The 14020-nt window shown below is 32.8% G+C and overlaps 1 protein-coding gene across 1 annotated transcript; it reads right to left on the reverse strand.

The window, feature by feature from the left end:
- Window positions 1-1605: 1605 nt before the first annotated feature.
- Window positions 1606-9041, reverse strand: LOC126690478 (protein S-acyltransferase 10). The gene is made up of 11 exons (XM_050385646.1): window positions 8720-9041; window positions 8340-8454; window positions 6981-7055; window positions 6788-6859; window positions 6523-6660; window positions 6124-6157; window positions 4753-4862; window positions 4011-4097; window positions 3276-3359; window positions 2302-2367; window positions 1606-2058 (listed from the first exon to the last, which is right to left on the reverse strand). The coding sequence occupies exons 1-11, from the start codon at window positions 8811-8813 to the stop codon at window positions 1884-1886; spliced, it is 1050 nt and encodes a 349-aa protein (XP_050241603.1). The 5' UTR covers window positions 8814-9041; the 3' UTR covers window positions 1606-1883.
- Between the last annotated feature and the right edge of the window lie 4979 nt (window positions 9042-14020).

Here is a 14020-nt window from a genome sequence, read left to right on the forward strand (position 1 = left end):
AATTAGAGTTCTTAAAAATACAAAATTTTATCAACCTAAAGCAGAGATACAATAAAAAATAAAAATCCACCAAAACATTGAGAGAGAGAGAGAGAGAGAGAACCTTTTTGTGAGAGAAAACTATGCAAAGAATGGAAAATAGTGACAAATTTATTGTAAGAGGGAAGGGATAAGAAAAGACAAATAAAGGAAGATGAAGAGAATGATGAATAGCAATATTAAAGTAGAGGGTAGTGGGGAGATGAAAAGGTAAGGGAAGAAGAAAGGTTGAAGAAAATGTAAATATTTAAAAAAATAAGTGAATGTAAAAAAAAAAATTATAGAAAAATTGGAAATAAAAAAGAAATATATATAGATGTTAAAATCGACAAAGATGAATATGTAAAGTCAATAATCTATTTATATATATATTTATTTGTAAAAAAAAATAGGAATAAATTTTAATTATATATAGATGTTAAAACCGCCAAAGATGAATATTGTAAAAAAAAAAAGGAATAAATATTAATTATGTGGCGAATGACGTGGTGATGAGGTGGCGCAACAGGAGCTCAGCAGCTATAAATGCCACGCTTCAGCTTTTAGTAATATATTGATGAGAATCCTCCTCCTAATGAATTAGTTTTTATTGAGTTAGATAACTCTGACACTCTATTGAGTGTGCATTTGGCATTGGCTTAAAAAGCTAGTTTTTTTTACCATTCAACTTATTTTTGCCACTATTTATGAGTCCAATTACATTTTTTTAGTACTATTCACGAGTCTCATTTTACTATTTAAGCTATTTTTTAGTTTTATCTATTGTACTTTCAGCAAAAAATTTTCAGCTAAATAAGTTATTCCCAAACAGACATTGAGTCGTCAGTAAGAACTTAACTCTTAAAATTTGTGCTTATTACCTAAAAAGAAGAAAAATACAAAAAGACCAAAAATAACCTTAATAATAAGATTAAAACTTGATTCTTCTTGTCTGGACCACAACACAAGAATAGCAAAAGTCTTGCGTTAGTGGTGCACCAAACTTCGTGGAAAACATGCCTAAATTTTGTACATTTCCTGATGGGCATAGTTGGACAGTTCGACTTGGACAGCGGTGCCACCCTTGTCGCACTAAGTTTGGTTCGTTTGAATATATCACGTTTCAAAGTGTGGATAGCTTCTGACCGTGGAAATTTTGGTGATACCAAACCTCGACAGTTCTACTGATTTCAACATTACCTCATCTTAACATAAAGTCCCCACTCCCAACAAGAACATCGTAAAATCTTTGTCTCTCTTTTTCTCTCAACTTTTACCCTTTTTTTTTTTCTTTTTCTTTTTCTTTTTTCACTTTTCGAAAGTTCTTACATTATATATTGTCTATTTTTGACTTTTGACCACTTCAACACCGGCATATATTAAGCAAAAAATATATATTAAGGATTTCCAAAGCTTATCTTTTAATAGTCCATTGTCAAAATGTCAAAGAAGACATTTGGGCTTTGACAAACACCCTTCCATGCATACAATCACTCTAGAAGATGTTCAAAATGCAAGAGTTTGTCACAAGCATAACTGATGGATTCACATTGAAGAAAGCAAGAACTAGAAGGCGACACTGCTAAATTGTATGCGGCAATCTTGTTGGGTTGTTTAATTGCTAAGAGCCAATATGATAATCAGTACAAAAATATCTCCTTCATTTGTAAAGACCATATGACCACGAAATATCACTATGACTTACCTATGAACTTGGCCAAAAATAAAGAGAAACCTAAAAACCAATAAACCGACTTTAACATAACCTTTAGATAATCAAACAAATGGAACGCAGGCATACTTCAGGGAGCTCACAATGAATTTGTAGAAACGAATGTGTAAAGCACTGTAAATTCTTGGCATGGTCAGCAGCAGCGACAGGTCACGACATCCAAGCAGGAGTAGGGCCTTGACTTTTCTTGAACTTCTTGGGCTGTGGGCAGTGGTTCCATTTTATATATGCTGCCTTGAGCACAGCAGAACTCGTACAAATTTGTGCAAACTCCTTTACTAAAAGGATACACTCTTTCAGGAATACCCCTGCAGTTTAACACAAAGTATCAAATGAACTAGCTAAGAACTTGAAGATGTGTAATAATAAATTGTCTTCTTATTTGCCTCCAATTTTGATGTCTCCAACCAGTAGTCATGTACTTGGTATATACCAACTTGATTCAGTAGGTAACTCATTAATGTCTTGAATGCTAAACCCTAAACACTAGGAAGAAACAAACATTTTTAAATGAATAATACAAAATAGACATGTAAAAGGAATCAACCAACCTTAGATATGGGATGCGTCTACGTCTCACAAGTTCGTAGGTAGTCTGATTTGTTAAGATAAGATAGCTGCAGCAAAATGAAGTCCAAACCAGAAGAATTAAGCTCCCAGTTATAACATATGTTTGATATCATAAATACATATAGCTAATCTATCATTATAATTGGCAATCAGTACATATATGGATAGAATGTACAGCAGGGTCTCAAAAAACTAGTAATTTCTGCTCAGCCTTTATCCTTTTTTTTTAAAGGTTCATTAGGTTTTTTACTAAACATATATTACTACTAAAACTTCAGAGAAATGTAGTCAGCCGTGTAGTCTTTTACAGGGTTTTGGTAAGTTTCCCTAAACAACACCCCAAAGTCTGTCTCAACAAACAACACTGGAAATCAATTTTTCATTATTCAAAGAAGTAACACAATAAGCCAACTATTTTAGATTCAGGACTTAACCATGCTTGGTCACTAATAGTTCACAGGAATCAGTCTTTGAAAGCCAGAAGCGGGCTGGGGAAAAGAAGCCTCTCCTTCACATCTAATAATTATGTAACAGATTGCCTAGCCTGTGTAATAAACAAAGAATTGGTGAAGCTTTTCTGTCCTGGACTATCCTAGGTAATTCTTGATGTTTCCAATCCTAAGCCAGGATTACTTTCAGCACATATCTTCTCTTCTTCATTCTTATTAGATAGCATGACAACTTTAGTAAGTTTGCATAACATGGAACCAGTAGTCTTCCAAAAAAAAAGTAGGATATGGTCATTTTGTAGCCAACATTACATTATGAACCCTGACACCAGACTACGTGTAAAAGTAAATTTACAAAACCATCTAGATGCAAAAAGCTAGATTAAAAAGGGAAAAAATTCTTCCAAATTTAGATTAGGATCACAGGCAAACAGGGGAAGCAAAGTCATGAACAAAGAAAACTGATGCAGGAAAGACCTATGCAAGTATAGAAACACAACCCTTACCTATGAAATATCAGTAGGAGAAGCAAAAAGATTAGGGAGATTGACAAAGTAATCAAAAGCACTATCATGACCGCATCCTTCCACCTGACAATGACATCATTCCAGGATCCAAGTTCAGATTCAATTCAACACAAAAACACAATTGTCACATTGAAGATTAATATTACCACCACCGTTACAAAATTTTGACTATTTTTTCACCTCTCTCTTCTCAAGCTAAGAAGCGCAGATACTTCAAACTAGCAGCCATATTTGTATTGGACATATATCTGATATGGATACTCTGTTACTGTGGGATGCTTTAACTCTTTTATTTTTCTCTCCCTCTCTCACTCACTTTCTCTTTATGAAACTAATAGCTTTTTAATTATTTTTATTAGTTAGACATATTCCATGTTTTTCCATATTTTTTGTTTATCTTTTAACCTAGAAAATAGCATAATGAGCACTTAAATATATTTTAAGTATATATTAATTAATTAAATTACTATGCCATATACAACAACAATAAAACCTTAGTCCCTGAAAAATTTAAGATATGCTGTATCATATCCTAAATTTTTAAAAATTAACATATCACCATATCCTTATAATATTGGTACTTCCTATCTCTCAAGGTAGTGATCTTGACAGAGGAGCAGCCTAAGACATTAATTCCATCAACAATTCGATACCAACCATGACATAAGAAACTGAAACTTTCTCATTAAACAAGAAGCTCAAAAAGAAACATACCAAGCCCTTGATATATTAGCCTTCAGGTAAGAAATGTACAAAATGCCAGTCCAAAGGCATAATGCTGTCTCCTCACAAATGTACCACCTAATGTTTTGTGACAAAAAACAGCGAGATTCTTAGCTCAGAAAATATTTGTTTTGTATATAAACATAAATGAGAAATGCATCTATATAATTTATATCTTCCATTTAAAGGTTAAACTATAGAGCTCTATGTGGGATATGAACATCAGTTTGACGACTTGGAAAAAAGCTCTATATTCTCATTTATCAATTCTACAACCACACACAAGGTGGTTGTTTGACCAAAATCAGATCATAATGCAGTAAAAATTAATTTCTTAGTAAATTACTTTCAAATTTTAAAAAATAAAATACACACACACACACACTCATTTATGTATATTAGTCCAATTATCATATGATAACAATAGAAATACGTAATTTCTTTTTTTGATTGGCAAGTTACAAACCCAGTAAATCGGAACTTTAATGTACTAAAGACAAAAAGATGAACATCTAAATACGTGCATTTATAAATTCAACAAAAAGAACCATATCTTAGAATATCAAAATATACAATAACATGGAATTAATGCTTGCAAAGGGCAGACATCAATTAGAGAAAGGGAAAAAAATTCAGCAAGGGCATAATTACCAGTCATTGAAATATCAAAAATTGCAATTTATGCGAGGGCACAATTTATTGTGGATGACATACAACAAAGTATTAAACTCACCAAAATCGACAATGATTACCCTGGCCAATGCATGTCCCCAGCCAAACACAATGATGATCAAATTGGAGAACGCATTTGTCACAGTCATGACAATGCTTAGCTCGAGGAGGCTGCATATATGCCACAAACAAAAAATTAATCACTAAAAACTAGATTGAAGGTTTACAGAGATCAGAGTAATAAACACAAAAATGTTTGCTGGTTAGCAACAAATTACATATCTGTTTCAGTACATGGGTAAATGCCTACTATTCCGACGTAACAGCCCAAAATATGGACAAAGTAGGACGTTAGAAAAGTAAATTTCCCTATCTTTGACCGGTCCAACACTTCTGGCTGGTAGAATATAGTTCATTCCTTGCATTACATGCAAATAGCTAAAGTTTTTCAAACCTTATATGCCAATCAGTGAATTAGTTAATGATATTCTTGAACATTGTGATATCTATATCATGCTCTCTATTTTAAATATAAATAAATAAATAAAGAGGAAAGAGAATGGAGTGAATAAAAAAGCGGTGGTGGGGAATGAAATTCCATGAGTGTAGCTGAAATGAGAATGTTAAGATGGATAAATGGAAACACACGGAAAGATAGGATCCGAAATGAGGAAATCTACTTAAAAATAGGGGTAGCTCCTATTGATGAAAAGATGATAGAGAGTAGCCTGAAATGGCTTGGTCATGTTCAAAGGATATCAATTAATGCACCGGTAAGAAAAAGTAAGTTGATCCAAGTTGAGAGAATTAAAAAAGGTAGAGGAAGACCCAAAATAACATTAGTAGAAGTAATAAAAAAGGATTTAGTAACAAAGAATTGACTTATGATCGAATAAAATAGAGGAAGAGAATACCTGTGTCTGACCCTAACTAATCTGATGCGGATCCACAGCCGACCCAAAAATTTGGGATTAAGGTTTGTTGTTGTTGTTGTTGTCTTTTAGATGATTCCATACAATCTTTTTCTGTTGTTCACTGTGTTATAATATTGATAATGTCGAGGTTCGACCTAGTCTATTTACAATGATGGTTTACAACAAGATAGGTTCCCATGTTCAATTGCGTACTAATAAGTACTTAGTCAGGCATTCTAATGATGCCATAGAAATGTTAGGAGCCTTATATCTCAACTAACACCTATTGTTGTTTACAATGGAGATATCTTAGATTCAAATCCCCCTTGTCCCATTGTTGTGTTGTAACTATCAAATTGTCATAAAGAAAATGATGCCATAGAAATAAAAAGACAACTCACTTAAGGATAAAGATGCAGCATTGTTAAACAAACAAGCATACTAGAGGTTGCACCAGATCTTAATTTAAGCTTAATTGTATGATACAAAATGAAGATGTAAAAATGAGATGGTAACACCTGCTCAACATTACAGTAGGAGCAAGTCCAAGTTCTGCAAGAACCAAGAGGAAGCAGTTAGTAGCAATATTTTTAATTTTTAATTTTGAAAATTGTCAAATATGTCAGCATTCTCTTTCTATATTTGTTCATAAAATGCCATATTGAAATGAAACTAATGAGCATTGAAAGAGAAGTAATTTATCAAATTAATGCAAAGCACCAGACAAAGATTATATCTGTCACAAATAAGATTTAAGGTTAAGATCTAAAAGTTCACAAAAAAGTTGGTACAAGCTTCTGTCCCTTTAATACCCTAATAATGCAATTTACAATTTATAAATATACAGGCACCAGATAATTGCTCAAAAAGTATAACCAATCAAAAACTCTTCGGACACTTATAAAATAGTTGCCTACCTAGCAGAAGTTCCAGGGGGATACATGTCCATAACCAGCTTCGACCATGACATGGAGTTACTTGCTAGAAGATTTCTTGCCGACTGACTTCCATCCACAGTAATAACCAAGCTTCCATTGTTGCTTGAAGCAGGTTGTCTTTGCTTAAACATTATAAAAACGAAATAAATAATAAGATGATGTTGAATTGTAAATTTACTTACAATTATTTTAAGATTTTTTTTTCAATGGTAAACCTTTAAGTAGAATGCAACTTATTGCTTACTTTGAGGCCATTGATGCCTTTTGCATTCTTGAATTTGCCTCATTCATAGTTCTCATTGCATCAATTACATAGCTATATATATAAAAACAGGGGGGAAAAGAAAAAGAATCATGTTAGACTGCAAATAAAATGCACATATCATGCATCACCCAGAATTTCAATATTGAGGCAATATAATAGTATTTATGTTTACCCAGGAGAAGAACTGGAGGTAATGAAGTATTGAACCAGTGTAGCAAAAAACAGAAACAAATATAAAGAAGTGTACCTGAAAACAAAAGAATATTAGGAAGGCTAGGGAAATGATAGAAATCATTATAAAACCATTGCAAACCAGATGAACTAAACACTTGTGCATCTGCATAAGCTCATCTTGAAAAGTATATTATTCCAAGCAAGCAATTCTAAAATTACATAATTGCTCCCATTCAATTAGGAAAGTGCCTGCAAGTATTGTCTCATTTACATCCATTACACATTGTGGCCCATGTTCTTTCTGCCAATACTTTTAGGCTATCATACAATTACATGCCTAAGAAAAGAAAATACAAAATAGCATGATTAGCATCTCCTATGAGGTAGTTTAAAATCTTTTAAATAAATTTCCATGTAAAAAAATGCAACGCCATAGATTTCCTATATGTAACTGAGATCTTAAACGTTTCTTTTTTACATGCTAAGAAGTCAAAGCAGACACTGTGAACAAGATGCAATATGAATGAACAGTAACAATAATAAATCCTTGCCTAAATGCATTCAAATTGATGCTTATAGAATGTGAAGAAACAATTTTATTATTTAGAAGGCCAGAGAGCCCCAGGAGGTGATAGAAAATTCAATCTAAGTCCTGACAACAGCCCAATAGCCTCTCCAGGTTTTCCCATTGCACCGAGAATGGCACTTTAGATTAGACCATGATGTTGACTACTGACTACACAACTTACAACACTTTAATCTCCTTTTTTGGTTTTCGGTAGAATCAAATTTCAGCTCCTCTCTCATTAAATAATTAAAATGTAATCCCTTCTTCTTCTTCTTTTTTTTTTTTTTTTTGGAATAAATATCAATAAAAAATCCATCTTGAAATACCACTCAATGTAATGACTGCATTCTGAAGTTTTCGATTTAGCAAAACTTTTCCAATTTAATATATCGTTGCATGAGCATTATGACTCAATTGTGATCCTCCAAAGTTTCAAATTGCCAAATCTACATCTAAATCTCTTTCCCCTTTAGTTCCCATAAACATTAATCACAAAAAGCACATTCCAAAAGCCCCAATTAAGTTCTCTTTTTTGGGCGCATGTGATCTCAAATTTCACTCTTTATAAGCTAACTTCACTTTAGCGAGATTATACATTATTATTATTATGTACTAAAACTAAGACCTAACGTTTTAGCTCAAGCATAAAATAAGATCTCAAGAACCCAATTTCAAATTTGTATTTTTAAGAAAAAGTCACTAAGGTCTCGAACAAGTCGCTACATTTTAATTTTATTTCACACAATTTACTTATCAAAAAAAGAAAAATACACTAACAGTCTAACATACCATGGCTCTTGTTTTGTCTTTTCTATCAAACCTCCATCAAACAGAAAGAGAATGCCAGCGTATATCAGATGCAGCGTCACCAACGCCAATTTCAGACCCAGCGAAGATCTCCGAACTGAAACCCACTTCCCAAATATCAAAACCCAACCCAAATTTTCAAAAATTCTACATAATTAAAACACACAACAACCCCACATATGTTCATTAATTTTGTAGCTGAAAATGGAAAGAAATCAACTTTTTTGAAAACCCATAAATTTTTTTAACCAAAAAAAAAAAAAAAAACTTTCCTCAGCTGGAACTTTATGCAAACACTTAAACTGCAAGAAAATTTTAATTTTTTTTTCATAGAACCAAAAAATTGAAAGAAGAGAAGGTACCGGGATCGGAGAGACAAGGAAAGAGGTGGTAACATCGGTCCATAGCTCGATCCCATATATCTCTAACGAAGCGGCATATACTCATGATCGTCATCAAATATAACGTGTACTACTATATATACATCACATCAATTTTTATATATATGTATTTATGTAATAGAGTACTGAATAAATATAGCAGTAAGCGTACTGGTTTGTTCTGCGTAGAGAAAGTTTGTTTGGAGATAAACTAAACGCAACACACTTCCCGGAGGAAAGTGACGGCAATTACATTTACAATTACCACAACTAGATCATCAACAGTCCACCGGGTAAGCGTTTTATTTACTTCGGTTTCTCTGACAAATTCTTAAATGATGATGTGCGAATTGCTTTTTTATTTTATATATATATATATATATATAATTGGAATATATGCTATATTTTATATTAGGTTTTGAGTTTTTAATATTGTGAATTATGCTTTAGTTTGTTTTGAACTAAAATGTTTTATATTTTCTAAATGTTTGTTTGTGTGTAAAATCTGGTCAAACTTGTATAATATTTTTTAATTTTTATTGACTGTAAAATTCTTTTTAAATATTATTACTACAATATTAGTTTTCTAAATATAACTTTTAAAATTTAGGCAGGTCTAAAGACTAAATTAAGAAATATTGATACATTCTTTAATAGAAAAGGTGATGACAGTTTAGAAAGTAATACATCTTTTGATTTTATCGAAAACAAACATAAGTTTTTCTATCGAAAACAAACATATCACAATTTTTTTTTTTTTTTTAATATTTGAAAGGAAAACCGTTGAAAATTTTAATTAAATTTTGCTACCGGATGATTTTAGACCTTTTTAACTATTTTTAAACTCTTTCTAAAAAAAAAAAAAAAAACCTATGTATTACATAATATACACTGTAAAAAATAAAAATAAAAAGGGAGAAAAAATCATAGTTATGAGTTGGTTCCCTAAACATAAATTTGGGTTCTGGCACAAGCAAACATGCACAACGGTAATTTCTTAAACTTTTATGGAATACAATTGGAGCATGTGATGGCATAAGCCATGAGATTAGCTTCAATAGAATACTAATCTCCTAATAGTCAACATGCTCATACCGTAAAAGGTAGCTCTCTTTCTCTCTCTCGGTTGTGGTATACTTTCATATTACACAAATGACAAAATTTAATTATAAAATTGATTGTAACTTAAAATTACAATCTTACTTAATATCTTTTTATTAAATATGAATTTTGACAAATCCACCATTGGATTGCATCTTCTTCTTATATTTTCCATACTTGCAAAATTTCTAGAAAATTAAATATTAATAACTATATCATCAATGAATTGCTTAAATTGCAAGTTTTTGTAATTTAGAATTATGCATAAAATATAATCTTATAGATCATATAGTAAATAATATTTGATTATCACAAAATTTGACATATGTATTAAGAGCATAAAAAACATGCAATCTATCGGTTAGATTTTCAAAATATGTAGTAATATTGATGATATTGAGTAGGTTGTAATCTTAAGGTACAACCAATTTTGTAGCTAAACTTTGTCCTTACACAAATAGTACATTTTTTTTTGCTAATTTACACTAATAGTGCATATAATTTTTTTTTTTTTTTTTTTGGATGAAAAAAAAAGGTCACATATGGCGTGATATCATTGCCCTATCCCACTTAAACCTGAATTTTATGGCGTGGAACCACTGAAACTGCTTGGGGCTATCTATGTGAGTACAATATTTTAAATTGAAGTGTCACAACTCGAACCACAATTCTCGAACTTGCAAGGGTGATGGTTTAAGAGACTCCTACTTCTACCAATGGTAACAGTGCATATAACTATCAAGTCATTTTCATCACATGTCACATGTTTTCATTTTTTAATGACTACACCAAATTTTTCTTTAATCTTTCTCGGCCTTTTTGAGTCCCTTATTATCAAGAGGTAATATGCATTACTTGTTGTGGGCTTTAGTGGGAAAACACCCGCACACTCCTCAAGATTGTGCTGGTGCACCATAGTCTTGTCATGATAAAAATATAAATGGGTATTTAGGATAAATTTTTTTAAACATCCATCATCAGATCCATAAGAAAATGCACGTTTTCTTTAATGAAAAGTTTGTAAGTGCAAATATTTCATATGTTGCAGTGAGTTCATATTATAGTCTCCCTTTTTTTCTTATAATAAATGAGGGTGGAGGGATTTGAACCTGATAATATCATTAACTGATAAAGTCTCTAATAATTGAATAAGAGATCTGAGATTATATCTTTGCTTACACCAAAAATCAACTGGTGTCTCGATTTGATGATAAAGGACACAATTATTAAAAACGGATGCTAAAGTTAAAACTCTAAAAAAAAAAAAAAAAAAAAAGCTTACAAACTTGGCAATACTAACGTCTATTAAGTACAATTATCTATCAAAATTTTAAGATGAATATTCAAAATTGAATATGTATGCTAAAATTTTTGCTAACATACATATATGAACCTGAAAATATTTATTTATCTGGACTATAGATGCTATACACCTTAATTATAGGTCAAAGCTTCACACAACAACGAATCAAACATAAGATATCATTTTCTCAAAAAAAATAAATAAATAAATAAAAATAAGATATCAGGATTTCTTTCTCACTTTTAAAGTTCATTTGTAATTGTATAATTTTTTTTCTTGACCATAACTTGCTTTATAAGATAACTAAAGACTACATTATGAGAATTACACTGTAATAAAGATTTCATTGAATCAAACTCTAATTTTGATTTTCCTTTCCATAGGGCTTCCGGAGTGAATAAATCAATTTGTTTAGCAGTCACCAAGGAATAGTCTTAATTGAATTTTTGTGTTGTGTAGACTTTTATTATTGAAAAAAAAAAACAACTTTCTCACATTTGTGACATTTGTGGAAGAAATTTATTGTGATTAATGTATAATAAAACTGATATTAGTGGTGGATTTATATAAGTAAGATAATTTTACGCCAAATCTCCAACCACAACTTCATGTAATGTGAAAAATGTTGCAAAAATAATTGTTTTCCTTAAACCTTGCTCAGCCTTACTAGTCTTATTAACTTTACATAAGACTCTCTTTGGTATTAAAATTCCTCATTAGAGAGATAAGACTGGTAGGACAGCCACGTGCATATTGCAAAAAGATCCAGCAGTTGATGGAGCATTAAGACTAGTAGGTGAACTATATCTAATCTATAAAAAGATATTTGCGTGGTCGAGTATGCACTTTTGTCCCATTTCCCAAGTTCTATTGGTCAAATTCTGGACAAAATTTTAGTGATCTGATACTGATTTATTAAGCGCCATGCATCTATTCTGATCCACAGACCACCAGAAATCTATTTTAGTAATACACCGACGGGTCATCCGCTCATCCTCCATCCATTTTCGAACTCCAATGGTCATAATTTCTCTGTAGTCAAATTCTGAAGCCCATAAACCCATATAAAGTACTAACTAACCTCCCAACTGCTAGTCTAAGCCAAAGAAGAAGAAGAAAAAATGCCAAGCTATATATAAATATGCTTAAAAGTCATTAGTAACATGTGGTTCAAAGAAGTGGCAAGCTTGGAGTTGGTGGCTGTTGAAGAGCGTTTTAGCTGGCTGAGGATAGTTTGGGCCAGAGTCCATTCTTTCTCAGCAAAGGCTTGGTAAGGTCCAGAATATTAAAGAAGAAAAAGAAGGCCCATGTGGGTTGCTTGGAAACCGGTCAGAATTGTGAGCTGGTTTGAGCTAGGAAGAATGGGCTTGAGGAACAAAAAAACCAAATCTGAAGATAAAGAAGAGAGGCTGTGTAAAAAGAGGGAGAAGTACGTAGGAGCTAAAAGCACCAAGTCCACTGAAGTGAATCAGTAAAAGAAGAGCTTAGCAACCGAACCATGCATCACGCCTACTGCCCCATCATCAGCTTTCAAGGCCACCCTTGATATAGAGTTTTGGGTTGGGGGCTGTCCAAACCACTTTGAGCCTATGCTAGCTAAAAGAGCCCCATCAGTGGTATACCTATACTCCCAAGTGTGGCTCCATCTACTGCAATCTTTTTGTCCAAACCAACGAATGATACAAAGTAATACATAAACTTCCAAAACCAATTTTCAACAAAACAATGGAAAACACAGCAGGCAGACAGGAGACAGCCTAAAACCAACAGACAACAAACAAACAAACAAACCCTCTGCAGAAGAAGTCACACAGCTAGCCAAGAACTAAAGCTGCTGAAACTCATCCTAGACATGCGTGACACACTCACACTCCAAGAAATACCCCTTATATACAGCAAAGCAAAATCATAAAGATCTTCCTTAAAGTCTGGCTGCAGATCTCTTCATCAGTGTTAGAGATATATTAGCCCATTAGCATAGGCCCAAGCCTAATTCTACTTTGTGTGCAAGTCAAGTCTCCTACTTGTACTAGAAGTCTATTAGTCTAGGGTTTAGTCTACTATATATACACATGTTATGATTCATTGTAACACAGGATTTGTACTACACTATAATATATTATTGATGTAGCCCTTTAGGGTTTCCTCCGTGGATGTAGGCCGTTAGGCTGAACCACGTAACTCTCGTGTGTTACTGTGTTCTATACTTTATGCTTTCGCTTCCGCATCGATAGTAGCATATTCAACATGGTGTATCAATGCTAATATTTAACATGGTATCAGAGCCACCTTCCTGTGGCCATAGTTTTCTGTCCTTACGGTATATTTAAGAGCAATCTTTGTCTTCCTCGGTGTTTTTTTTTCGCTGCGTTCATCTTCTTTGGCTTTCTACTGCTGCCGTCAAAACTCCGGTATAGTCAAGCCACCGTTAGAAGTCGCATCAACACTGCAAGATCATTGCCTTCCTCAAACTACCGTCACAGAGCCAAACTTCATTCAAGGGATCTTCTCAACCTTATCAAATCTCAAGATTTCATCAAGCTTCCATCTTGAGTTTGAGAGGGGGTGTTAGAGATATATTAGCCCATTAGCATAGGCCCAAGCCTAATTCTACTTTGTGTGCAAGTCAAGTCTCCTACTTGTACTAGAAGTCTATTAGTCTAGGGTTTAGTCTACTATATATACACATGTTATGATTCATTGTAACACAGGATTTGTACTACACTATAATATATTATTGATGTAGCCCTTTAGGGTTTCCTCCGTGGATGTAGGCCGTTAGGCTGAACCACGTAACTCTCGTATGTTACTGTGTTCTATACTTTATGCTTTCGCTTCCGCATCGATAGTAGCATATTCAACATGGTGTATCAATGCTA

This window comes from Quercus robur, chromosome 6 (genome assembly GCF_932294415.1).
Source record: "Quercus robur chromosome 6, dhQueRobu3.1, whole genome shotgun sequence".
NCBI lineage: Eukaryota > Viridiplantae > Streptophyta > Magnoliopsida > Fagales > Fagaceae > Quercus > Quercus robur.

What these genes read in the sequence shown, in the direction of transcription:
- LOC126690478 (XM_050385646.1), bottom strand. Translation starts at nt 8,813, where the DNA reads ATGACGATCATGAGTATATGCCGCTTCGTTAGAGATATATGGGATCGA. An exon ending in AAGACAAAACAAGAGCCATG is followed by an intron (nt 7,056 to 8,339) that starts GTATGTTAGACT and finishes TTTTGTTTTCAG; the next exon opens with GTACACTTCTTTATATTTGT. An exon ending in CCCCCTGGAACTTCTGCTAG is followed by an intron (nt 6,158 to 6,522) that starts GTAGGCAACTAT and finishes TGGTTCTTGCAG; the next exon opens with AACTTGGACTTGCTCCTACT.